Source organism: Cnephaeus nilssonii (assembly GCF_951640355.1).
Source record: "Cnephaeus nilssonii genome assembly, chromosome: 13".
Classification (NCBI taxonomy): domain Eukaryota; kingdom Metazoa; phylum Chordata; class Mammalia; order Chiroptera; family Vespertilionidae; genus Cnephaeus; species Cnephaeus nilssonii.
The window spans coordinates 33,339,798-33,365,762 of record NC_137084.1 but is presented as its reverse complement, the minus strand read 5'-3'; the positions used below and the strand labels follow the sequence as shown (position 1 = coordinate 33,365,762).

General features: G+C 47.0%; 1 protein-coding gene across 1 annotated transcript in view; it reads left to right on the top strand.

Annotated features, from left to right (window-relative positions):
* SPON1 (spondin 1) overlaps positions 1 to 25,965 on the top strand; it is a 261,366-nt gene that overhangs the window by 211,664 nt on the left and 23,737 nt on the right. Inside the window, exon 7 of the mRNA XM_079787932.1 lies at positions 21,497 to 21,561. Coding sequence (XP_079644058.1) covers positions 21,497 to 21,561 — 65 coding nt within the window. The remainder of the gene's footprint in view (positions 1 to 21,496; positions 21,562 to 25,965) is intronic.

Here is a 25,965-nt window from a genome sequence, read left to right as displayed (position 1 = left end):
TCAGAGGGCCAGTGTTGCATAATAATCTTAGTGTCTTCTTTCTTTTTAATTCTTACCTAAGGTAAATTGTTAGGGTTTTTGAAGCACTCCTTTGAAGTGATTTTATTGTAAATTTTTCTAATTTTTGTTCATTATATATTTGAAAGGGATTTCAAATTGCCTAGTGATAGAAAATGAAAACATACAAGCTATACACGCCAACCTTAAAAACGTCTATAACATTGCATCATAAAATATAATTAGAAATCCATTCCAACATCACATTAAAGATCTATGACTTAAAGGTAATTTCTGTCATTTGAATATGATGGTGAGCTGATGGCTGAATTGGGTTCTAAGATAAAAGCAATTCATCCTGCATTAGGAGTTATTATCTTAATTGAATAATATCTGGATAATGCCAGTAGTTAATGTTATTACCTATTATCTTGGTGATTTCACCCCCCTGTTTCCAGAGAAAATATAGCCCATTAAATGGATGGAAGGATTAAAATATAAAAAAGATGCAAGCTTTTCATGGCTCATTATGCCAAGGTCAGGACAGAAGAATGGCCCCGACCTTGAATAGGACAGAGGACCTGGCCTGGGCTAAATGCTTAAAATAATTTCAAAGAAAGTGCTTTCAGTCATAGCCGAGTGCCTTGAGTTTCCCAACAATATATCCTCTGAAAATTAGCATTCATCCATTCATTCATTTACCTACCCATTCATTCCTTCATCAACTCATTCATTCATTCATTCAACCAATGTATATTGTAAACCTTCATGAAACCATAAATGGTGTCAGACCATGGAGAAAGAGAGGTAATTTAGTCACAGAGGGAAAGGCAAGGCTTATTGAGAACCTACTATATCTCAGACAATATTGTGGGAGCTTCCAGTCAATATCTGGTTTATTCTTCACTGCAACCCATATGGTAGGTAGAGTTACTATACCCGTTTGTAACATGAAGAAACTAAAAGTCAGACAGGTGAAATGACTTGTCTCTGGCCTCTGAGCTGGTTTAAAAAAAGAAGAATGAGAATTCAAATTGAGGTTTGTCTCATTTCAAGGTCTAAGCTTTTGTACTACATCTAGAATTTGAACTCAGGACATAAACACATTTTTAAAGTATAATACACTGTGATAAAGGATATACAGTAATATGGAGTAAGACAACCACACTGGGGAAGCTACATCCCCACTCTGGGGACTCATTGGCATTTGGGGGCATTTGGAAATGTTTGGGTGGTCCTCAAGTGTCCTCCAAATCTTCTCTACACCCCTAACCCATCACACAGTTGTCTCCATCTCCTCCTTATCAAAACCCCGGACTGTATGCCCCCAATCTCTCAAGTGAAGGGCATCCCCCCAACATTCCACATAAGTCAAGGCAAGAGATGGCATGAGGCTCCCTTCGTTTCCATTACGTCCTCACCCGTCTTCTTATGGAAAGAACCGTGCTCCTTTGAGATGCCTCACACCAGCCAAACCAGTCTCTGTCCTGGTCTCTGCCACCTACCAACCTTCTGGTCACTCCCAGTCTTCACTTGCATATTTTGGGGTAGCATATTCTGTTACCCTTCACCTGCCACTGGACCTTTTATGGATCACAAAATAGCCAATTACAAGAGTTAAAGTTTTAAAAAAAAAAATCAGGTCCCTGGCTGGGTGGCTTAGTTGATTGGAGCATCATCCATCCACCAAAAGATTTTGGGTTTGATTCCCAGTCAGAGCACATGCCTAGATTGTGGGTTCAACCCCTGGTTGGGGCACATACAGGAGGCAACCAATCATTGTTTCTCTGCTCTCTTGTTCTCTCTCTCTCTCTCTCTCTCTCTCTCTCTCTCTTCCTTCCTCTCTCTAGAAATCAATAAAAGCATATCCTCAAATGAATTTTAAAAAAAAATCAGAGAGTCCACCACTGAGGCTCAACAGTTAGTTACAAATGATGGGCTCTTTCATCTGGCTCCAGCCTGGCAAGGAATCTGGTGGAAAAGAATTCTGAGTTTCATTTTCCTTATTTCTCTGAGCCACTTCTGGCAAGAACATTATAAGCAAATCAAGTTTTGATTAGTTGAAGCCTATTTGAGGGCTCTAGGAAATGCTGCTCATTCATTCATTTATTAAACAAACATTTATTCATTATCTTTCTTGTGCCAAATCCTGTGCTGAACAGTGGGGAGGAGGGATATAGAGATGAATATGACATAGTTGCCCACCTTGAGGCACTCACAGTGGGGGAGGGGAGGGGATACTTGATATGTAAGAGGGTAACCGCCGTTCATGACTCAAGTCAGCATAGGGTACCATGGAAGCACAGGGGAGGGGATACACTAAACTGAAGGCTCGAGCTGCATTCTGAAGGACCAGGAGGCATTATCTGGGTGAGAAATTGTTAAAAGGCACCTCAGGGAGATGGTGGTTTATGCAAATGTACAGAAGCTTAAAGAAAGCATATCTGGCTCAAGAACTGCAAGCAGTTCAGCAGGAAGGCAGGCACCCTAATGGTTGTGCTTAGACATCAAGGACCCTGGGCTCAGATTCTGACACTTGTGCTTTTAGCCCAGTGAGGGGAATGAACAGTTGGGTTTCTCTGAGCCTCAGTTTCCTCATCCATAAATTCCTCCTTATAGGACTGTAGGTATTCTGGCACATAGACCATACCAGCTACTTGGTAGCTGGTTTGGTGAGGAGGAGGAAGTTCAGGATGGTGGTGACGAGAATAAAGAGTACATCTACGTGGAGGCAGATATGGAGGCCAAAGAGTGGGTCCTTCATGTTCCATGCTAAAGACTTTGGACTTTATCCCTAAAGCCAAAGGAAGAATTTTAAGAAGTGGAGTGACCTTGACAAATGTATGCTGTAGAAAGATCCCCGTGAAGGTTTGGATTGGGGAGTGGGAGGGTGATAGTGGAGGCAGGAATGGAGTTAGGCGGGCTCTTGCACTAATATAAGGCAGGATGGGGCAGCCTCTCCAGAGTGCAGCTGATGGAAGTCGGAAGCTGGAAGCCATTCCTATGATTTTTCCAACTTCGGTAGTGACTTTCCCTAGGCCAGGCCACTCACTCACCGCAGGGCCCACCTACACAAAGGAATAGAGAGAATCCTGGCTCCTGTTATCATTGGGATTAAGCTGCATTGGTGACTCCATAAAAGTCACACTCAGGCACACTGAAGGGTCTGTTTTTCAGTTTAAAATGTAAAAAGTTACAGTGATTATCTGCGGGTGATATACAGGTTGTCGATATATTACTCTTTTTGGCCTATCTCTATTATCTGAATGTTCTACAGTGAACACATTTTTGTAATAAGGAAAAATCTACTGCAAAAATGTTTTGTAAAATAACAAAACTACACGTAGTTTGAATCAAAACAGCAATTCTTTTCTTACTACCAGAGTAAAGAAATGCTCAGTTGAATTACAAAATTGGGGGGGGGGGAATTGTCGATAGGCTCCAGCTTCAAACTTCTAAGCTATTTATTTCTCCCTTTTGCTTTGGGAGATGGTGCTGTGCCAACGAAGACAGGCTGGAGACATGTGAACAGCCTTGCGTTTGAAAAATCATAGTCGTCTTTATTGTTATAGCTTCAAGCATGGATTGTTTCCATGATTTATACTTCAGGAATCTTCAAGTGCAGGAAAATTGCCCAATAGTTAGAGATGATTGGATTGCTGATATTCTCTTCTTCAGGAAAATAAAATATCTCATCAGAGAGAAGCCCGAGTGACAACAACATCGTCACACTCGGCCTGGGTTGTAAAAGTAAGAAATTGCAGGAGAGCCCTGGGGTCAGTTTAGTGAAGTTCAATAGGAACTAGATAGGAGTCTAAGAACTGAGATTTTTTGGTAGTGTGCCCCAAAACATTGAGTCAGCATGCCCAAATTCAGCGTTGTGAATTCTCATTACATACACATTTATGCTTCATTAGGCCATCTTCCTATGAGGTGGGATCTTGATTAAAATTTTTAATTAAAAAAAAAGCAGTAATCTACACTAATAAAAGAGAAAGATGCAAATTGACCATACCTTTGTGACGCCTACCAGCCAATCAGGAGTGAGTATGCAAATCAACCCAACAAAGTTGGTGGGTTAATTTGCATATACATGCACCAAGCAGCCAGGGGCAGGGCAGGATGCAGGTGTTCCGCACCGCCCCAGCCACTCTGGGCCTCTGGGCAGTGTGGGAAGGTGGAAAGGCGGCTCTGGGCTGGAGCGAAGGCGGTGCCGGCAGCCACCCACGGGAAGGAAGGCCCATTCTTGCACGAATCTTCGTGCATTGGGCCTCTAACAATAATAATAATAATGAGAATAGTTCACATAATTTTATGGTTCCTAAGATGTTCCAACATTTAACCCTCACAACCCCATGACTGAACTTTAGTCCCATTTTAGAGAGGAAGAAAGTGAGGCTCAAAAAGCTGACTGACAGGCCTGAGGCCACACAGCTGGAGAGTGAAGAGACCAGGATTCAGACCAGCTCTTCAGACTCTAACAACCAAGACCTTTCACTCTCCCTTCTCACAATTGCTCTTTGTTATTTTACAGGATGGGGCAAAAGTAGGTTTACAGTTGTTTGTATTGAAAATAATACAATAATTAATAAATGATGATACAAGAAAAAACTGCATTTTGCATACTCACAGCTGAAACCCTTCTTTGCCCCACTCCGTATTTTCACTAAACACACTAATTGAAAGGGCGAATAGGGCCCATAGGAATTGTATTAGTTCTTGTTACTGTTATCATAAATTGAGTGGCTTAAGGAAACACAAATTAATTTTCTCACAGTTCTGGAGGTCAGCGTTTCCAAATGAGTTTTGCAGGCTAAAATCAAGATGTTGGCCAGGCTGATTCCCTCAGGGAGTTCCAGGATGCTTTCTGCTTCTTCCGGAATGTGGCTGCTGGCATTCTTTGGCTTGTGCCCACATCACTCCAATCTCTGCTTCCATCCTCAGTTGCCTTCTCATCTTCTGTAGTCAAATCTCCCTGTGCATCCCTGTACTAAAGATAGCTACATTTGAGGCCCACCCAGATAATCCGGGATAATCTCTCTGTCTCAAGATCCTTAATTTATCACATCTGCAAAGTCCTTTTGGACATAAAAGGTTCCATTCACAGGTTCCAGGAATTAGTATATGGATAACTTGCGGGCTGTTATTCAGCCTGCCACAGTAATATTTATCTCATTTAAATTCAGAGAATTTAAATGTAAAATTCTCTGAATTTAAATTTAGGCCATAGATCTTCTTAGTTTTCTATTTTTAACCTTTCACTTTTGAGGGCCTTGAGGCTTTAGTGCTTGCTTGCTGCTAGCTTTTAAGCCAATTTGACTCGTAACTCCTTTTGGAAGTAACTTACCTAAAACTTGGTCCTTCTACTGTCTTCAGAGATGGAGGCAGACCGCAGAGTTTTTCCAGGTTAGGAAAGAGCATGCAGAGAGGTGCATGTTTTACTGTTAGGCCTCTCCTGCCTGTGGCAATGTGTTGATCACTTACTATGTGTCAGCAACTGTTCAAGCATTCTACATTCATTCATAGCTCGTTTACATTTTGCCACAAGCCTGTATTGTAGATATCATTATCCCCATTTCACTGATGAGAACATCAAGGCTCAGAATTAAGTAACATGTCCAAGGTTACACAATTAAGCCACAGAGCCTCTCAAACCCAAGCTCTTAATACTATGCCGTTGCACTGGATAATTCCCAGACCTGAGTAAGGTATGGACTTCTTTTAAAGGGCATGTATAAGCTCACAAACCCCAGGGTTGAGTTGTACTTTTATCATATTATTATTTAAATATGTGCAAAGATAAGTAGATATTAACCCTTTATGCTTATAGCTCTCATCCTATATAATAAAGAGGTAATATGCAAATTGACCCTCAAGCCATAATGCCATCACAAGATGGCTGCCCTGCCCAGCCCCTCCCCTGGCCTCACTCCTGATCAGCCTCTCCCACCCCAATTGAGGGTGGGGTGGCTAGTCAACCCTCCCACCCCCCACGACCCCTCACCCAGGCCGGCCACGCCCCCATGCTTTCCCGGGGCTGGGGGTACCCCAGGTAGGCTGCAGGCACAGTGTTGGGCAGAGACAAAGGTCCTGGCTGTCCCTGGCCTAGAGGGTCCAGAAAACCTCAGCAGTGACCAAAGACCAAGACCGAATGGAAAGATCCCTGCCGGCACTTATGGCTCAAAATGCCAGGGGGAGGCAGAGCATCTTGAACCCTGGCATCTGCACACCAAGCCTTGGGGCACATCACGCTGGTGGCACTTGTGGATGAAAGGGGGAGATCAGGGAGCTGAAGTTTGGAGCTGGGAGGGGCCTAGAGTCTTCAGGAGCAGTCCGCCTGCCAAGGTTGCTGTGACCCCCCCCCCCCCCCCAGGCTTGGTCAAAGCTCCTGGTCAGCTCTGCCACTTGCCTTCCAGGTGTGGCTAGCCCTGAGCCGGCTGGCCTTGCGCTCAGAGAAGCAGCTGTCACTGGGCTCAGTTAAATAAGAGAAATCAAAGAGCCGAGAGTAAATATCCTCCCAGCCCCTTCCTATGCCCCAGGGCGAGGAGGGCTGGGGATGGGGGTAATGGAAAACGTCTGCTGCTTTGCGTTTTATAATGAAAAGATTCCTCCTATGTAGAGAGGAGAGCTGATTTGTTTCCTGCAACATCTGGCGTGTTCCCTGCCCCAGCCCTGAAGCCTGACAGCACCTAGCAAAGGTGTGTCCGCACAGCCATGTTGGCCTGGCTCCTGGAACATTAGGAGCAAGTTTGAGCAGCATTGATTTAATAATAAAAAAAAAGGTAAAGATTGAAAAACACCTCTTTGTACTCAAATGGCATTATAAAAAGCAGATTACAGCATCTGATTTTGTCTTCTGTGTTGATTTTGAGGCAGAGCACAGATAGGTTCATGGGAAAAGCAGAAAAAAACAAAAGGAAAGGGAGAGGATTCTGCCGTCCACAGCACTGAACGTTGTTTTTTGTTTTGTTATTTTTTTCTTCTGTTCTTCAAGTCAGTATATGCCATTTAAACCAATTTATGGTGTTAGGTAATGAGCTAATGCTTCCTCTGTTAAGAGCAAGCAGCAGTGCCTTTCATATGAGTCACATACATTTAATCCATTCAAATGGAGCATACTGAGTGGAGAGAATGGTATGTGTCATTATATAAAGAACTTGGCATTATGATGCTGTCTGGCTGAAGATCTTATTTATTTTGCAATTTAGAGAATGTAGACAAATCAGACATTGAAAATGAATGTGCATGTTTCAGTGCATGACTTTATTTTCATCCGTAACGACCAAACGACTAGTCACCATTGATGGGTCTCGCGGCACGGCTGGTCTGGTTGAGGCTGTGTGGCTCAGGCCAGGGCCGGGGAACCTGAGGCTACACCCACCCCCCTCCCCCTCCACCGGCGGGGCTTGACGGGGGTGGTCCAGCCAGGTCTTGGTGTCGCCCAATGGGGGTGGGGCTAGCCGGACACTTCTATTATAGAGAAAGGGCAAATAGCAATATTAAAATATTTCCTCTAATTAATTCCCTTTTAATGTGCATGAATTTCATGCACCGGGCCACTAGTATGACTCTAAAAGCAAAATATCAATAATAACAACACAAACAAAACTAAAAGCCTTTAAAATGCTCATTAGTAACATTGTTTTAATGTGGTGGGTGATACCGGGTCAATAAGTGACTGCTCACAACCTACATGCAACACTGACTGTCTGGACCCAGGTCCTTTGGAGTTTGGCAAACCTGTACACCAGGGTCCCCAAGTCACTTCTCCCACTCCTTTCCCAGCCGTGGACATCACAATGTCATTCAGGCTTTACCTGGTATAATAAGAATGCCATTGATTTGTTAACTCTGCCTCTCTTTTTTTTCCACTCACTGTAGCAGCTGGGTTCTCTGGGCAGCAGATTGAGTCAACATTAACTGCAGGAAGCTATCAGGGAATGAATGCTCTTGGGAACCACACCTGTGAAAAGGTGGGGGTGGAAGCAGAAACAGACAGATGGAGAAGTTGAGCTGGGTTGCAGGCCCAAAGAAAGCCTCTGCCTATCCAGTGGGTCCATCCCACTAGCCCACAATAAAGTTGTGCAGAGCAACAACAGGATGTAAACACAAATGTATCCTGGCCGCTGAAACTGCCTGGTGGTGCTTGCCTATGTGATCTTTGAGATCATCCATATTATACTTTTAATTGATTTTTAAAAATTATCATCTATATATAAAAGGCTAAGCAACCATCCGACCATTCAACCAGCTGGTAGGTGTGATGCACACTGACCATCAAGGGGCAAATGCTCAACACAGGAGCTGCTGAGCTGCAGTGACTTGGCAGCGGCAGTTCTTGGGTGACGCACCCCAGAGCCAGAGAGAAGGTAGCCTGATTCCAGGGTGCATCACTCAAGAACTGCCCTCTCACAATCCGGGACCCCTCAGGGGATGTCGGAGAGCCGGTTTCGGCCCAATCCCCATAGGCCAGGCCGAGGGAGCCCACCTGCCAGGGGGACCCCACTTACTCCACAGATGCCCTTCGAGCCGCGGCGCTGCCCCAGGTGCGGCCAGCCGTGGAGGGACCGTGGGAGGTTGGCTCCAGGGCATGTTCGGCTCGTCTCACCCAGTCCCACCCTGCCCACCACCTTCTAATTAATTTCCTTTCAATGTGCACAAATCCATGCACCAGGCCACTAGTAAAATATAAAATGTTTAAATTCCATAGAGAACTAAGAGACACTAACCATGAATTCACAGACCCCTGGAGTTCCTCAGACCTTACTCTGAGAAAGAAGAACATTAGGAGGCAGCTGGTTAGCTCTGCTGTGAATTACTATAAAAATCCTGTGATGTCTCCATGGTGTGAAAATCGCAACGTTTTACAAATGCTTTTTTGGGTGACAGTAATAATCATTTCCAAATCCTCTCTTAATTCACATGTAACATTTGGGAATAGGAACTTCCATTTATTGAACATTCATTCAATATATTTGGTCAAGCACCTACTATGAAACCGTCCGGTAGGAAAGAAACATTAAGTGAACAATAATGCAACATGATTGAGATCATAGGAAAGGATGGTTTGAGAGTAGGGGGCATCAAGAAGGTGTTACCAGATGCAGGAGGTGGGGAAAATGGGAAGATATTGGACAGAGGGTACAAAGTTTCAGTTAAGCAGGATGAGTAAGTCTGGAGACCTGATGTACAGCATTGTGAGTATAGTTAATAATAATGATTGTATATGGGAAATTTGCTAGGAGAGTAGATTTCACCACACACATAAAAAAGTCAACTATGTGGGGATCTCAATATGTTAATTAGCTTGGCTATAGTATCATTTTACTATATATATATATATCTATATATATATATATATATATAGATATATATATATATCAAAAAACCATGTTGTATACCTTAAATGTAGTAGTCCCCCGCTTATCCTTGTTTCACTTTCCACAGTTTCAATTACCATGTCAACCATGGTCCAAAAATGTTAAATAGAAAATTCCAGAAATAAACAATTCGTAAGTTTTCTATTGAATGCACTTTTGAGTAGTGTGATGAAATCTAGTGCCACCCCACTCCATCCCACCTGAGACATGAATTATCCCATTGCCAAGTATATCCACTCTATACACTCCCCACCAGCTAGTCGCTTAGTAATTATATAGGTTATCAGATCCACTGCCGTGGTATCTCAGTACTGTGTTCAAATAACCCTTATTTTACCTAATAATGGCCCCAAACTACTAGAGTAGTGATGTTGGCAGTTCTGATATGCCAAAGAGAAGCCGTAAAGTGCTTCCTTTAAGTGAAAAGTTGAGTATATACAATAAGATATTTTGAGAGAGAGCACATTCACATAACTTTTATTATAGTACTAAAGGCCCGGTGCACAAAATTCGTGCACGGGAGGGGGGGTTTCCCCTCAGCCCAGCCTGCACCCTCTCCAATCCGGGACCCCTCGTGGGCTGTCCGACTGCCGGTTTAGGCCCGATCCCCAGGGAGGATGAGCGACTTCCCCAAATTTACCCAGGGATCGGGCCTAAACCGGCAGTCGGACATCCCTCTCACAATCCGGGAATGCTGGCTCCTAACTGCTCACCTGCCTGCCTGCCTGCCTGATCACCCCTAACTGCCCCCCTGCCAGCCTGATCACCCCTAACCGCCTCTGCCTGCCAGCCTGATCACCCCCAACTGCCCCCCTGCTGGCCTGGTCGCCCCCAACTGCCCCCCTGCCATCCTGGTGGCCCCCAACTGTCCCCCCCACCGGCCTGGTCGCCCCACGTAGTCTGCTATTCAGTCGTTTGGTCATCCCTCACTAATCCCCCTGCCAGCCTTGTCGCCCCACGCAACCTGCTTTTCATTTGTTACTGTGATGGCATCCTGGACAATTTGCATATTCCTCTATTATTAGTATAGCTATTATTATAATTGTTCTTCTTATTGTTAATTATTGGTTAACCTCTTACTGTGCCTCATTTATAAATTAAGCATTATCATAGGTATATATGTATAGGAAAAAACATAGTGTACAAAGGGTTCAAAAGTATCCATGGTTTCAGACATCCACTGGGGGTCTTGGAACATATCCCCAGAGGATAATGGACAACTATATATAAATTTTTATTTAAAAAGAAGAAGAAGAAGTCAGCTTTTTAGAGGAGGAGTTGCTTAAGAAGAAAGAGATAAGGACATTCCAGGCAAAGGAACTCACAGCCTTGAGCCAACCTTGACATGACACTAAATGTAGGAGATTTAGGCTGAAAGGTAGGTTGGCAGAAGTGGGAGATCACAGTGAGAGAAGGCAGAGTGGAGTGATATAAATACATCTAAGTGATCATAGTTACCTTTTCATTACCATTCACCTTACATGGACCCTTTTTTGTTACATTATCTCATTCAACCTTCATGTGTTATTATTAACCCACAAGAGGACATATCCCACAAGAGCAGGGACTGTCAGCTTGTCCATGCCCCATGCCCAGTACAGTCTCTGACTGTACCCCTCCACAAAGGGAGCTCAATAAGAATGTTTTACACATGAGGAATCCTTTCAGCGAGGATGAGCGACTTCCCCAAATTTACATAGCACATAAGTGGCTGAGCCAAGATGTGAACTTCAGTCTGCCTTACTCCACCACGCTGCTCTTTAACTCCTGCTCCGTGGTGCCACAATAATAATGAGAAGGGGGTTTTCACGTCGGGGAACCTACTGTTACCATGGGAAGCCCAGCAGAGGCCAGCCGTGTATGTGTGATCTTAAATCCTTGGTAGGGACATCCCTTTAGTGACAGCCAGCAACACAGTTTCTCCTATTACCTCGATGATGATCTGAGTATATGGGGTCTCAGGAATGAGAAGAGTTAAGCTTTTGAAGCTTATCAAGTTGCTCCTTTGCATTTAAATAGCACATTTAAGAAAGCAGCCTTTCTGGAACCTTTTTGAAGCTGCGGTGCTGCACACCGTAGGGTCTGCTTATTTCTCCCCCATCCAGGTCATTTAGAGCTTCATTACTTAATAATTTGAAAGCTTTTTGTGAAAATCAGTGGATGAAGGGAGATGATGAAGTGAAATATTATATTTAAGGACCCAGCAAAACAGGCTGACAGTATGATACCTGGGCCAGAAGCTACTTAAGAGAGAAGGAGAGGGAGATCTTAGTGTACAAATAAGTTCTCATTTCCTTTTGAAATTGCTTTTATTTTAAAGATAATAAAGCCTTCCCTACTCTCTTCTCTGTCTCCACTCACTCCCAGGCCCTGTGGCTTTAACTACCACCTTTATGCTGATGACTTTCAAATGCATACCTCTAGCCTGACCTCTCTCTCCAACTCCAGCCTCAGATCTCCAACTGCCTACATAATACCTCCCCTTGGAGTCAGCATGGACCCTTTTTTGTTTGACACCCCACATCCAATCCATTAACAGATCTTGTTGCTTCTCCATTTAAAATAATGTCTTGACCCTGGTCGGTGTGGCTCAGTTGGTCGCAGTGGCGTCCGGTAATATATTGAAAGATCTCAGGTTCCATTCCCAGTCAGGGCACATGCCCAGGTTGTGGGGTCAATCCCCAGTTGGGGCACATGCAGGAGGCAGCCAGCCAGCTGATATCTCTCTCTCTCTCTCTCTCTCTCTCTCTCTCTCTCTCTCTCTCTCTCTCTCTTCCTCCCTCCCTCCCTGTCTCTGAAATAAATAAACATATCTTCGGGGGAGGGTAAGAAATAATAATAATGTCTTGTACCCAACATCACCTCACCCTCTCCATTCCTCTCTCCTGGTCCAGTCTCTACCTGACTGACCTCCCTGCTCCCCCTCGCCCTGTGACAGCATACTCCCCCACCCCTGCAGTCAGCAGAATCCGCTAAACGCGAGAGTCAGGCCACAGCCCTCCTGCTCACCAACCTTTCAGCAGCATCCCCATCCCAGAGCACTCGCAAAAAGTGCCCCTAAGGCCCCCTGGGAGGGCAGCCAAGGCCGGAGGCTTCCTCTAGCTTGTCATTAATTAATTGTTTAATTAACTAATCCATTATTCATCCCTTAATCATTCCCTGCATACCTCCCCCAAGCCAGGCCGGTGCTGGGGACACAGGGAGGATACAGCCCAGGCCCTGCTCTAACACTGGCTTCCGGGACTGGACAGGAGCTGTGGGGCGGGGAGACAGGGAAGAGGAGCGAGGACTGTGGAAGGCTGTGCCTTTAAGACCACCGGAGACGGACAAGATTGGGGTACTGCCCTTACAGGTTGCCTGGGGCACCTTCAGCCAGAGCCTCTCCAGGCTCCCGGGCTCCTTTGCAGCCAGGCCTGTTTGAAAGCAGACAGCCCCCGCTTCGCCCGCTCTCTCCTGGGTGATGGCAGAGTCTCGCCGGTCCTGGCCCCTTTCCTACTTCTCTGCCTGGCCCCGGCACTAATGCTTTTCTAATTGCTGGACATAGAGAAGGAGGTGGGGAGAAGGGCCTGGGAAGTCAGTCCTGGGGGGCGGGCGGGATGGGAGAGACGGACATGCCCCACTGACCTGTTCAGCTCCCTGCGTAACTCAGACGAGAGGTGGGCTTCCGCGAGCATTAGGAAGGACACATTGAAAATCCAGAAAATGAGGGTAAGCCCGGGATTGGCAGTTCGGTCACCGAAGGCTGAGCTAAATCGATGCCTGTGGCTAATAGAGGCGCAGGGAAGGACGGCCCTCTCGCTCAGGTCGTGGAGTGATGCCCGTGCTCAGAGCTCTCCGCCCGCCCCAGACCGACAGACAGCCGGGCGGAGGGCAGTGGGGCGCTCTGATGGGCCCTTTCCCTCGCGCTTCGGAAATGCCAAGCTGCTTTCACAAAAACTGTCTCTCGGGAAAATTGTTATCTACAAGCATTATGCAATTTCCCCATCAGAATTACAGGCTGTGTTGGGAAAGAAATTGAATTTGAAATGCTTCTGTGCAGCCGCATCACCTTCTTGTGGATCTGTGAATGGGTTTCAGATACCTTCTCCGGCTTCGAAATAGCTGATGAGACAGCGGCTTGTGACGGCAGCCGCTTCCCAGGGGACAAGGCGAGCTATGGGCACTTCCAAACAGCCAACCCCGGTTTCCGGGGGCCGACTCAGGAACTGGGAGCTCCAACCACGGTTCCTAAAGTGACCTCCGTGTCCTGTCCCTCATCCCTCCCTCTCCCACCTGCAGTCCCAGCAGAGTGTTCGGGCTGGCGCTCTCCTCCTGCTCGTCCAGTGCCCACCACCTCCACACCCAGGTCTCCCGTGTCACCTCACACAGCTCCAGCTCCACCCTAGGCTGAGGGGGTGCTGGTGGAATGGGACTCAGAGGACACCGGCCCCTTCCTCATCACAGCCTCTCATTCATTCAGCACACATTCATTGAGCATGCTCAGAGCATGGTTCTGAACTGATAGTACAGCAGTGAGCAAAACAGACCCTGTCTTCATGGAACCTTTATTCAGCAGGGGAGACAGATGACAAAAAGTAAATAAGTGGCCCGGCCGGCATGACTCAGCGGTTGAGCATCAACCTACGAACCAGGAGGTCAAGGTTCCATTCCTGGTCAGGGCACATTCCCCGGGTGGCAGGCTCGCTCCCCAGTGTGGGGTGTGCAAGAGGCAGCAGATCAATGATTCTCTCTCATCATTGATGTTTCTATCTCTCCCTCTCCTTTCCTCTCTGAAACCAACAAAAAATATTTTTAAAAAATAAATAAGCAAAATATATAGTACCTAGGACAGTGACAAGTGTTATAGAGAGAAGGTAGTGAAGTGATGGGGGGGGGCATGCTGGGGGGTCGGGAGGGGCTGGGAATTGCTGTTGTGAATAGTGTGGTCAGCAGAGGCTTCACTGAGAGGTGACATGTGAGCACACTGGAGGCGGCAGAGGAATGAGTGTTCTGACAGCGGGAGGACACATTCCTGACACGGGAACTGCCTGGCATGTTGAGGAAAAGCAGCAGGTCCAGGACGGCTGGAAACAGGGTGAGCGAAGGGAAGAGTCGTAAGGGATGGGGTTAGTGAGGTAACAGGGGACGGGGAGATCACGAAGGCCCCCACTTGCTGTGAGATGTGAGGCCATTGGAAGATTTTGACCGGAGGAATGGCATGGCCCCTGTGGAGCGCGAAGGAAGGTGAGGAAAGAGGCTGAGCGATCAGCCAGGTGGCAGCTGCCGTGAGTGACGATGCTGGGTTAGACCAGGATGGTGGCAGGGCAGGTGACGAAAAGCCATTGGCTCATAAAGACGTTTTAGAAGTGGAGTTGACAGGAAGTGCGGACGGATCAGATGTGTAATATGGGAGAAAGAAGCATCGAGGATGAGAAACTGGAAGGATGACTTTGCCATTTCGTGGAGGGGAAGGAGGGGGGCCAGGTTTGGGGAGGGGACGATCAGGAGTACGATTTTAGACACGTTGAGTTTGAGATGCCAATTGGACATCAGATGAAAACGTTTGACCGTTGATACAAGCCCGGAGTTCAGAGGCCGGGCGGAGGTAGAAGATTTACTTCAGTGGGCATCGGTGTACATTTAGCTAGTATTTCATGGCATGGGACAAGATGACATCCCCAAGGCAGTGTGGACAGAAAAGAGAAGAGGACCAAAGGCTTGAACCCAGGGCGCTTCAGTGTTTGGAGGAAGGCGAAGAAGGGCCATCAAAGGACACTGGGGAGGGGTGGCCAGTGAGGAGACAGCAAGCGCCAGAGCCAGGCAGACCGAGCTTCAGGCAGAGGGAGTGACCAGCTGTGTCAAGTGCTACGGAGGCATCATAGAAGCTAAGAGCTGGGCCGTGGAGAGCTCATTGGTGCCCTTGACCAGAGCAGGTTCAGAGGAGAGAGGTGAGTCTCAGTTACTTCATCTGAGAAATGGGACCATTCGCCTGCTTACTCCAGAGGGTGACAGCGGAAACCAATGAGACCAGGGGCAAGCTATAAAGCACCAAGAAATATGAGGTGTCTGTTTTTATTTATGACCCCATAAACCTAGAGGCTGTTGAAATGATGGGAGGGACCGTTGGGCACAATTGACTTTAAAGATGCTTATAGCTCCATTATCACCTCATAAAATGGCTCATTTCCTGCTGCTCATCCCCAGGACACTCACAGAGGGATGACTTTCCACTTCCCTTCGGAGGTGGAAGCCATCAGAATAAATGTTATGGGTGGTAAGTGGGCATTCTGGGAAAGGGTAGAAGAAAAAAAAAAAATGGGGCCAAACACTGCTCATTCGGGTCTTAACGCAGAATGATGGACGCTGCCCTCCCAGAGGAAACCTGGTGACCCTGCGCCTCCTGGGAGAAAACTGTCAGCCAGGGCAGCCACACTCTTGCTGGGGAAAACACACACACACACACACACAGCAAGCAAAATGGGGGAGGGATGAGAGGGAGATAGAGAAAAAGAATAGTCAGGCGAGGTGGGAAGAGCCTGAGTTGATTCCTGGTGATTTTCAACAAGCCATGTGACTTCTCTGAACCTCAGTTTCCTCATCTGCAAAATGGGATCATAGCTATTCCCCCAAAGGTTTTCATAGGAAACAAGCTGATAAATGCACCAAGACGCACGATGGGGCAGGGCTGTCGGTGCGCATGCACGGGTATCACTGCGCGTGCATTTGGTGTCATTGGGTTTCCCGGTCTTTGGTAGCCGACAGTTTCTCCCCAACTCAAGGCCCCTGTGCCTCCCCCCCCCCCCCCCCCCCTGCTTCAAACCCAGGGCAGCACTCCCGGTGACGGTATTGTGAACACGGACAGTCCTCCGAGTGTGGCTGCAATGTTCAGCTCTCAGATATGCTCTCACAGGCGCAGAGGCATGGGCCAGCGCTGGGCTGACCTTTCACCCGGACCCTGCACCGCAGCTTCCCCACTCCTAGCTGCCCTCTGCCTGGGTTCCCAGAGCCGTGGGTGTGGTCTCCCTAGGAACCCCGGCTGAGGTCTAAACTCTGCCATTGACTGAGTAACTAATTTGACCAAATAAATGCGTTTCTGAACATTAAAAAAGCATATGCCTACCTTGGAATGTGTTGTAAAGATTAAATAAGATACTATATGAATGTAATTAGCAAGGTGCCTCGCACAGAAAAACAATAGATCACTATTATTGTTGCTTCTCCCTGTTTCAATTGCTTTCCCTGTCTAATTATGGATTGTATCCATTTCTCTTGCTGGGGGGAGGAGGCAGGTAGGGTGGGGGGCTCAGACTGCAGGTGTGGGGCAGGACCTGCAATGGGGGGAGAGCTTGGCCTCAGTGCTTCCCGGAGCAAAGGGGCCTTGGATTGGAACAGGTGTGGTTCAGGACTAGAAGGTGAAGGCAGAAGGGCAGGACCCAGGACAATACCAGCAGAGGAGGAGGTGAGGAGCAAGGCAGGGAGGGCACGGGAGGGTCCGTGTGGGGTAAGGTTGGTTCAAACACCAGCCCCTGCCCTGACCCCCTCAGACTCACATTCTTGCTGTCTGCTCTGCTCAGTCTTGGCATCTCCTGACATCGATGTGATTTCTGCCTCCAACCAGTCCCAGCCTGTCTTCACTCCACACGAACCCTCCCTCCTCTGGCTCTGACCTCAGCCCCTGGCCTGTGTGGGGCCGTGTGATTCCGACTTGGTCCCAGTAACTAAGAAGTCTTGAGTACAGCTGTCACATCTTCCCAATATGTTTATCAAAAGCAAAATGAAAGCACGCGTCCCTGTGAAGATGGACACGAGTGACCTGTAGTTTTGGGGTGTTTTTTTTTTTTTAATTGGCATATCTCTGGAAAACTGCTAACGTCATGCAAATGAGGCATGAACTGTGAATGCCTTGAAACACTTTGTTTGAAAGGGGTCCTAGGAGAGATGTGTGAGGGCTCTAAGGATCGTTGAAAGATCCTTTCTGTGCCTTAGAGACTTGTGAAATGGCTTTGCATTTAAATCTGAAGTTTGGATTGCTTGCTCTGAATGTTAAATCCTCCGTTCTTTAAAATGTAAAACGCCTAGTGCCCCAGTGGCCCCATCCAGGGCGCACCGAGTCACGGAAACCTCCCGTCATTTGCTCCCTGAGTTTCCCGGTTCTCCTGAGGCTTTGTCGGTTTGGAGATGCAACTACATGCCCCACTTTCTGTGCTCAGGCCGTGCACATCGATTCCAATATCAGCGTGGCCAGAATGTAAATAAGAATGAGAACAGCAGCTAATATTTGTGCTGATAGAGGCACTGTATTAGCACATTATATGAATTGTGTTATTTAATCCCCCTGACAATCCAATGCAGTAGATACTCTTGTTAACCCCATTTCACAGGTGAGAAAACTAAGAGAGGTCAAGAGACTTGTCAAAGGACATAGAACTAGTAAATGGTGAAACCAGGATTTGAACTTGGGTATGACTCCTGCGCTTGGGCTCTCAGCCATACGACATGCCTGCCTTCTGGATGAGTCACCAGGCATCCTCAAACTACGGCCCGCGGGCCACATGCGGGTGTTTTGGCCGTTTTGTTTTTTTTTTACTTCAAAATAAGATATGTGCAGTGTGCATAGGAATTTGTTCATAGTTTTTTTTAAAACTATAGTCCAGCCCTCCAATGGTCTGAGGGACAGTGAACTGGCCCCCTGTTTAAAAAGTTTGAGGACCCCTGGATACTAACGAGAATTATAGTATCCAGGGTGCCAAGGTTGTGACGACATGGGCACATACACATTCTTGCTGGAGCATAAAATGATACAGACATTTGAGGACAAATTGGTAGACTCTGCCAAAATTTTCCATGTGCTTCATCTTTTATTAGTAATCATTCCTGGGAATCTATGACACAGGAACACTTGGATTTGTAAATACAGAAATACATGCACAAATGTTCATCATAGTATCATTTATGGCAACAGTTAAATATATGCCAATAATGTTGGTTAAAAAACATGCAAGAACATCCATGCTATGGAATTCTACACATATATAGAATACATGATGTGGCTTTGCTTTTTCAGAAATTCACTCATCACCCGTCCATAGCATTTAGATATGGCCATGAACACGCCAGGCACTCTCCAATCCTGTAAGACTTAGGTGCTGCCAGAGAATTTTGATGCAGCAACAAAAATATTTCGCTTTTAAAGTGAATGTTGCAGAACGCCCGTGCATTCTTGCTTCATTGGATGACACGAATGATCGCAAACAAGGAACAATAAGCAGTTGATCCTGCAGATGGTGTGGCACCACCAGATGAAACAAATTCCAGCAGCAAGCTGTTCTAATGCCCACACGCACGGACCCACCATCCTCCGGGCCTCCATAGCTCTGAAAACTAGACAGAATTTCATCACCATAAATAAACACTAATGATGGTTCCAAACAATTTTTGTTGAGTTATTCTGCAAAAAAACAAAATCAATATGTCATTAGTTAGGACTCAAAAACCAAGATTGAATTGCAATGCAAAGCCACTGTAACTCCACCCACACTGATTATTTTCTTTTTAGTAAAGCATTTCTTTGAGGGCAAAATGATCATCATCAGACAGTATCTCATCTCCTGGATTTCTTTCTTATTAGTCTTGACCAAGCTTACCATAATTTGAAGATCTTCTAAAATGCTGTAGCTACTGACATGGAAAGGTCCCCGTGATATAATATTTAAGGGGAAAATGTAAAAATCATGGTGCAGAATAAGATATCCAGTACGAAAGCTGTATCTAATGTATGCACACACACACACCTAGTTGCATATGCGTAGTAGAAGGCCTGGAATGATACACACCAAAGCTGTAACATTCTGGAGAAGGAGGCAGAAGGCAGGGTAGATGCTAAAGTGGAAAGAGCTCAACATTTACATTGTGTGCTTCTGTGGTGCTAATTTTGTCTACAATAAGCATGGATTATTCTGGAATTAAAAATCAAAAACCTATACCAGGAATTTAAAAATTATGGAAGCTGTGGGGAGCTGCTGCAGGGTTTAGGCAAGGAACGGATAGGTTGGGGGAGGGTGGGCTGGGGGAAAGCAAGAAGGTACAGGAGACTGAGAGACCAGTGAGGAGGCTGTGGAGGGGCTCACAGGCGGTGAACACAGTGGGTCTTGGGGCCGGACCGCCGTGAAGGGATGGGAGAAAGAGGAATGCTGGCAATGCCTGGTGTCTGGTTCAGGCAGCGGGTGGATGTGCCTTTAGCCCAGATGGCGCCGGCTGGAGGAGGAGCAGGGCTCCGGGGTCAGATGAAGAGTTCAGTGTGGGACGCGGAATATATGATGACCACAGGAAACCCAGGTCATGGGAGACCCAGCGCTGGCATTCGGGAGATAGGTTAGGTCTCACAAGTGACTTCATGATAAGCAGCTTCTCTCAGTTATTCAACAGGTATTTATTAGGAAAGAATCAGGGAGACATTCTCAACAAATCAGAATGTCTCTCATGAGAAGTGTAAACCTCTCAGGACTTAGACATGCTCTCCCTGAGGATGTGAATGTGGGGTGTTTATGCACCCAGTGAATCTTTCCTCTGATTAAAAGAGGGAACCCCAGGGAGGCCTGAGTTCAGGAGAGGCTGCAAGGTTCCCCGGGATGGCGGTGGGTGGGGTGCTTCTGTGGCTTGTCCCTCTAGCACCCAGGCCAACCTGGATCTGGCTGATCTCCTTCCTCTCAGGCCCACCACCCACCTACTCCTTCCTGGGCTGCAGGCAAGGCATCCAGACCAAAGGCCTTTTCTAATCTTTGGGCCTGATCCTGGAGACACCTCTGACCTCCTCCGAGTTTCCTCAGGGCTGTGGGATTTTCTGGGCAAGGTACCCAACTAAGAAGAAATCCGCCAACTCATTCCAAATATGTTCTAGGCAGCCCAGCTGGTGTGGCTCAGTGGTTGAGTGTCAACCTATGAACCAGGTGGTCATGGTTCGATTCCCAGTAAGGGCACATGCCCAGGTTGTGGGCTCTATCCCCAGTAGGGGGTGTGCAGGAGGCAGCCAATCAATGATTCCCTCTCATCATTGATGTTTCTATCTCTCTCTCCCTCTTCCTTCCTCTCTGAAATCAATAAAAATATATTTAAAAAAAATTACTGGGGCAGAGCCGTGAGCCAACCAAGCAAGTCTCTGCCCTCCTGGAACTCAGGGACCTGTTCAGTCAACAACAAAACTCTTGCTTCCCAGCTGATGACATTCTGGGCTTTTCGGTGTGTAATGGGCAGTGGTGTCTGAACACTGCTGAGCCCAGGCCAAAGGAAGGGGAGGTAGATCCAGAACCAGCTGAATCCATTCTGGGGAACGTCCCCAGCCAGAGCCAAATTTGGACTATGGAAGTATTAAGCCTTGAAAAGAGTGTGATACCCCCTCACTCCCAGTGTGTAATTGAAAATAAAAACCGAAACAAACCTTAGAGTTTAGCAAGATCAGCAAAGTTCTGATTTTCCCCCCACAATGATGACTTAATGCTTGCCTTCAAAATGTTAACTGTTAGGTTCTTCCCAAAAAAATATTTTAGGTTCCTACACTTTAAGGGTGCTCTACACACTGTCCAAAGCAAAATGGAGCATAATAACATGAGTGGCACAGGGGTGTGGGCCCCCAGCTTTATTCTGGCCGCCTCAACCCAAGGAGTCTAATCCAGTACCTGAGTCTCAACAGCAGGAAAGGCCTTGGGTGTGACAATCATTGGGGCTGGTTGTTGGCTGCGTTGCAGCTCCTGCTACAGTCCAGGCCCAGTCAGTATCTGGACAGAGCACACAGTCTTCCCTCCAGGCTAGACACAATATGGAAGTCTGGCCATCCAAGGAGGAGTCCAGGTCAGAGCCTGGCTCCAGAGGGGAAGAGATGGGCTGAGCTTCAAACCAAAGGTGTGGCTCAGTGGACCCATTGGTGCCCAGGACGCACCAGGCACACTGGACACTCAGCCCCACCTCCTGGGATTACTGGGGCCCCAGGGCTTGCCCACCCTGGGGCTGGATGGCCCCCACACCTGGGCAGGTAGAGCCTCAAAGGCAGGTAAGTGAGGGGCGGTAGACAGTGTGACCATGTCAAAGCCCTTATGTTCCCATGAGCCCAGCTCTCCTCACTAAGTGTCTGTGGTCCTCTTTTGCAGAGCGATGAGGTCCTCACCGTCATCAAAGCCAAAGCTCAGTGGCCAGCCTGGCAGCCTCTCAACGTGTAAGTAACAGACAGACCCTGGCTCTGCCCTGCCCTGGTCCTGGCCTTGTCCTCGGAGCCACCCACCTAACAGCCACCCATGCCAAGTGGGTCATTAAAGTCAGCAATACCTCTTAGATGGACAAACAGGTGCGGTGCACTGCCCATGGGTGGAGTATCACAGGTGCCCCTATCTTCTCAGGAATGCAGGCTTGGCCTCTGTTTCCTCCAATGGCTCTAACACCGCAGAGGACACAACTCAGAATAAGGGTTAACCAGGAGGTATTCACTTACGTTCTCAGCCTCAAATACGTGTGCTCACTCTAAGCAAATCTGCCTCATGGAAAGCCAGGTTTACCCCAGGTTCCACTCTCAGTCTCCATCTTTTTGTTCTATTCTGTCTCTTGGAGATTTCATTCTCCCATGCATTTGGTGACTACCGGTATGCTGATGGCTCCCAAAACTACCACTCCCCCAGGTAGGTATGTAGGTAGGAAGCTAAATCCATCCATCAATTTCTTGGACACTTCTCTGTGGGTGGCCCACATGGACCTTGAATTCATCATATCCAAAAGTGAGCCTGGCCGGTGTGGCTCAGTGGTCGAGCATCGACCTATGAAACAGGATGTCAAAGCACATGCCTGCGTTGTGGGCTCAGTCTCTAGTTGGGGGCGTGCAGGAGGCAGCTGATCAAGGATTCGCTCTCATCGGTGATGTTTCTATCTCTCTCTCCCTCTCCCTTCCTTTCTGAAATTAATAAAAATATTTTTTACAAAAAAACAAAATGGAACCCATCACTGATTCCTATTGATGTTTCCTTCTGAGTATCTCACAAATCAGTCCTCACCTGGCCATTCTCCCACTGTTAGTTTCTCACCTAGTCTACTCCAATTCTCCTCTCTTCTATGGTCTTGCCATCTGATCCCTCATCCACACAGTTACCAGAGTGATCTTTAAGAATTCAAATCTGATTTCCTGGCTTAGAATCCCTCCGTGACCTCCAGGATCAAGTCTGCTCTCCTCAGTTCACCTGTGAGACACAGCGAGCATCACACGCTTCAGCCCCTGCCTCCTTTTTTTTTTTTTTTCAGGGCCCATGTCTTATTGCTCCCCACTCTGCACCTCACTGCGGCCACTCTGAATCCCATGAAATTCTTTGAACAAAGCTTGATTTCATTTATCCTTTATGGGTGCAAGGCCTGGAGCAGACAAAGTTCCGAGTCAAGCAACAGAAAATGGTTTATGGGAATGGCTTGGCTAGCCCCTCTGTGGAGCAATCTGCTTCCACTAATGATGACATTGATGAAGATGGCAACAACATGGGGAGAGGGGGTGGGAAGTGTGTGAGATACTCAGTGGGAGAAAAGGCAAACACAAAATGGTAGGAAAGGAAGTACAAGGAAGACTCCAGCAGGAGCGGAGGGAAGAGGAGCACTCACTCACACATGACCAGCTGGTGGCAGGGAAGCTGTTGCCAGGCGCCTGGTGCCCACCTGTTTAACCACTCAGGAAACTAATGGCTCATCCCCTACTATGTGCCAGCCCTATACACAGTCCCCGCCCTTTGGAATGGCCAGCCAAGAGGGAGACAGACAATACACAGAGTTCTGCCACTCCAGGTCTGCTCTGCGCAAGTCCAAGTGGCACCATATGCACAGAATATGAATACTATAATGGCACTGTGGTAGCCCTGTGCGCTCCAGGGGATACGTGTCATGGTGAGGATATGAGTGGCTCTGGGAACCCAGAGATGGAGCACACACCAGCCCAGGTCGGAGAGAGGTCAGGAAGTCTTTGGGCCGGAGGCACCACGGGGCTGAGTCTGAAAGGCTGCTCCTTGCCCTGGAGTGACCCCGGTCTGGTGGGACTGAGGCCCTGAGTGGGGCCTGAAACCAGCTAACCACGGGCAGCCCAGCTGGCTGCAGTGGAGGCTTCTTCTAGCTTGCTGTGACCTCCACGCCTTGCTCTGGATCTCCTCTGAGGAAGTTGAGACCAGAGTAAGCTAGCCCTTAAACAACACGGGATAGGAGTGCCAACCCCTCGCACAGCTGATAGTCCACATATAACTTTTGACTCCCCCAAAAACTTACCTACTGATAGCCTTCTGTTGACCAGAAGCCTTACCATTAACATAACAGTCGATTGCCACATAGTTACATGCTTTATTTATTATACACCGTATTCTTACAATAAAGTAAGCTAGAAAAAAGAAACCGTTATGAAGAAAATCATCAGGAAGAGAAAATACATGTAGGACAGGACTGTATGTATTTACTGAAAAAAATTCCCCATATACAGGGTAAAAGTAGGCTTACAGTTGTGAGTACATGAAAAACTAAGCTTATTCCTGTATTATTGACTATTGTGTTATTTTCCATAGGAACAACTGTAAACCTACTTTGCCCCACCCTGTTAAGTGGACCCAGGCACTTGTTGTTCAAGGGTTGACTGTAGTTGAAAACCTGCCCAGGCTTGGAAGTGCCTTTCCGTCAAGAAGCAATAGCTGCAGTGCCTGCTGCCCTGTGCTCTCTACCAGTGAGCGGGCATTTGCCTGTCTCATGCTAGTCCCACCAAACAACACTGATGTGAATTCACAAAAGCCCTCAGCCCTCTTTGCATAAATCACATCAATCAGAAAAAAATGTCCACTCTGAATCCTGTTTGCTCAGGCTCTCTCCTCAGCTTCTCCCAGCCCCCAGGCTCCCAGAACCTAGATGTGAAGAGTTCCTCACCTCTGGTTCTCTGAACAAGCAGGGGCTCAAATACAGGAAGGGGCTGGAGCCATCTGGGCCACAGAATTTGTGGATGACAAATTACACCAGTTAGGAAACCTTACACCATTTTCCCTTAAGGAGCCTGGGTTTAGAAAGACATAAACTGTAAAGCAAGATGCTTCAGGAAGGAAAGAGGGAGGAGGGGAGAGAAGAAAGGAAGCAGAGAGAAATCCTTTTACCCTGAGCACCTACTATTTGCCAGATACCCTACGAGGCACTTACCTTCCTTATTCCACTTAATCCTTGGACTGCCCTAACTGGTTTGGCTCAGTGGATAGAGCGTCGGCCTGCGGACTGAGAGGTCCCAGGTTTGATTCCGGTCAAGGGCATGTACCTGGGTTGCGGGCACATCCCCAGTAGGAGGTGTGCAGGAGGCAGCTGATCGATGTTTCTCTCTCATCGATGTTTCTAACTCTCTCTCTGTAAAAAAACAACAAAACATATTTTTTTTTTTAAATCCTTGCACTGGGATGAGGACAACTATGTGATACCATATTCAATAAAAAAATTTTTTAAAAAAAGTCCTTGCATTATCCCCCATAATAAACCCCGTAAGGATTATGACCCTCACTTTTACTGATGATGGGACTAAGGCTCGGAGGTGGTATGACAGGTCCAATCTCAGCATCCAGCTCCATCAGCGGAGGAACTGGAATTCAAACAGTATCCAGCTGACTCCAGTGCCTACGCTCTTCACTACAATTAAGTAACCATTCATTATCCATTTCTTAATCAATCAAAACATATATGTCAATTGGACTTCTGAGCAGCATGAAATAGCAGTGTGACCACCAAATTGTCTTACTCCCACCAAAAACAAACAAAAAACAGTATGAACTTACACTTACCCTGTGTCCTATCAAGGATGACTGAGCCTGGCAGGTGTAGCTCAGTTAGTTGAGCATCATCCCGTGCACCAGGAGGTCTCAGTTCAATTCCTGGTCAAAGCACATGCCGGGTTGCAGGCTCCATCCCCAGTAGGAAGCATGCAGGAGGCAGCTGATCAATGTTTCTCTCTCATCAATGTTTCTATCTCTCTCTACCTCTGTCTGAAATCAATTTTTTTAAAACTTAAAAAGAAAAGGATGACTGAAACATTTAGTTACCTCAACAAACATTTTATGGGGGGGTCTCCAAAGGAAAGTCCTGTGAAAGGTCCTTAGGGACCCAGGGGTGAGCAGAGCAGAGGTTCTCATGGAGCTTACAGTTTAATGGGGGAGAGACATTCACCAATGATGACAGATGTGATGTGTCTGTGAAATAAAGACATAAGCTGCCATCAGAGTGTGTGATTGGAACCTCAACCCAGCCTGGGGGGAGGGGAGGGTCAAAGGAATCTTCCTTAAGGAAATGAGAATTGAGCTAAGAGTTCAGGAATCAATAGGAGTTAACTAGGTAAAGAAGCAAAGCAAGGGGAGAACATTCTAGAAAGTCTAGAGAGACCATTATGTGCAAAAGCCCTGAGCAGGGAGCAGAGCATAAAGTACTAACAGGGTATGGTATGACTATATCCATAAATCAAAGATGAGTTTGGTGTGGGGCCAACCCACGCAACATTAGGGATTTTGATTTTTACATTATGAGTAATGGGAAATCATTGAAGGGTTTTGAGCGGAATGACATGATCAGATTTAGGTGAAAGCAATAACAA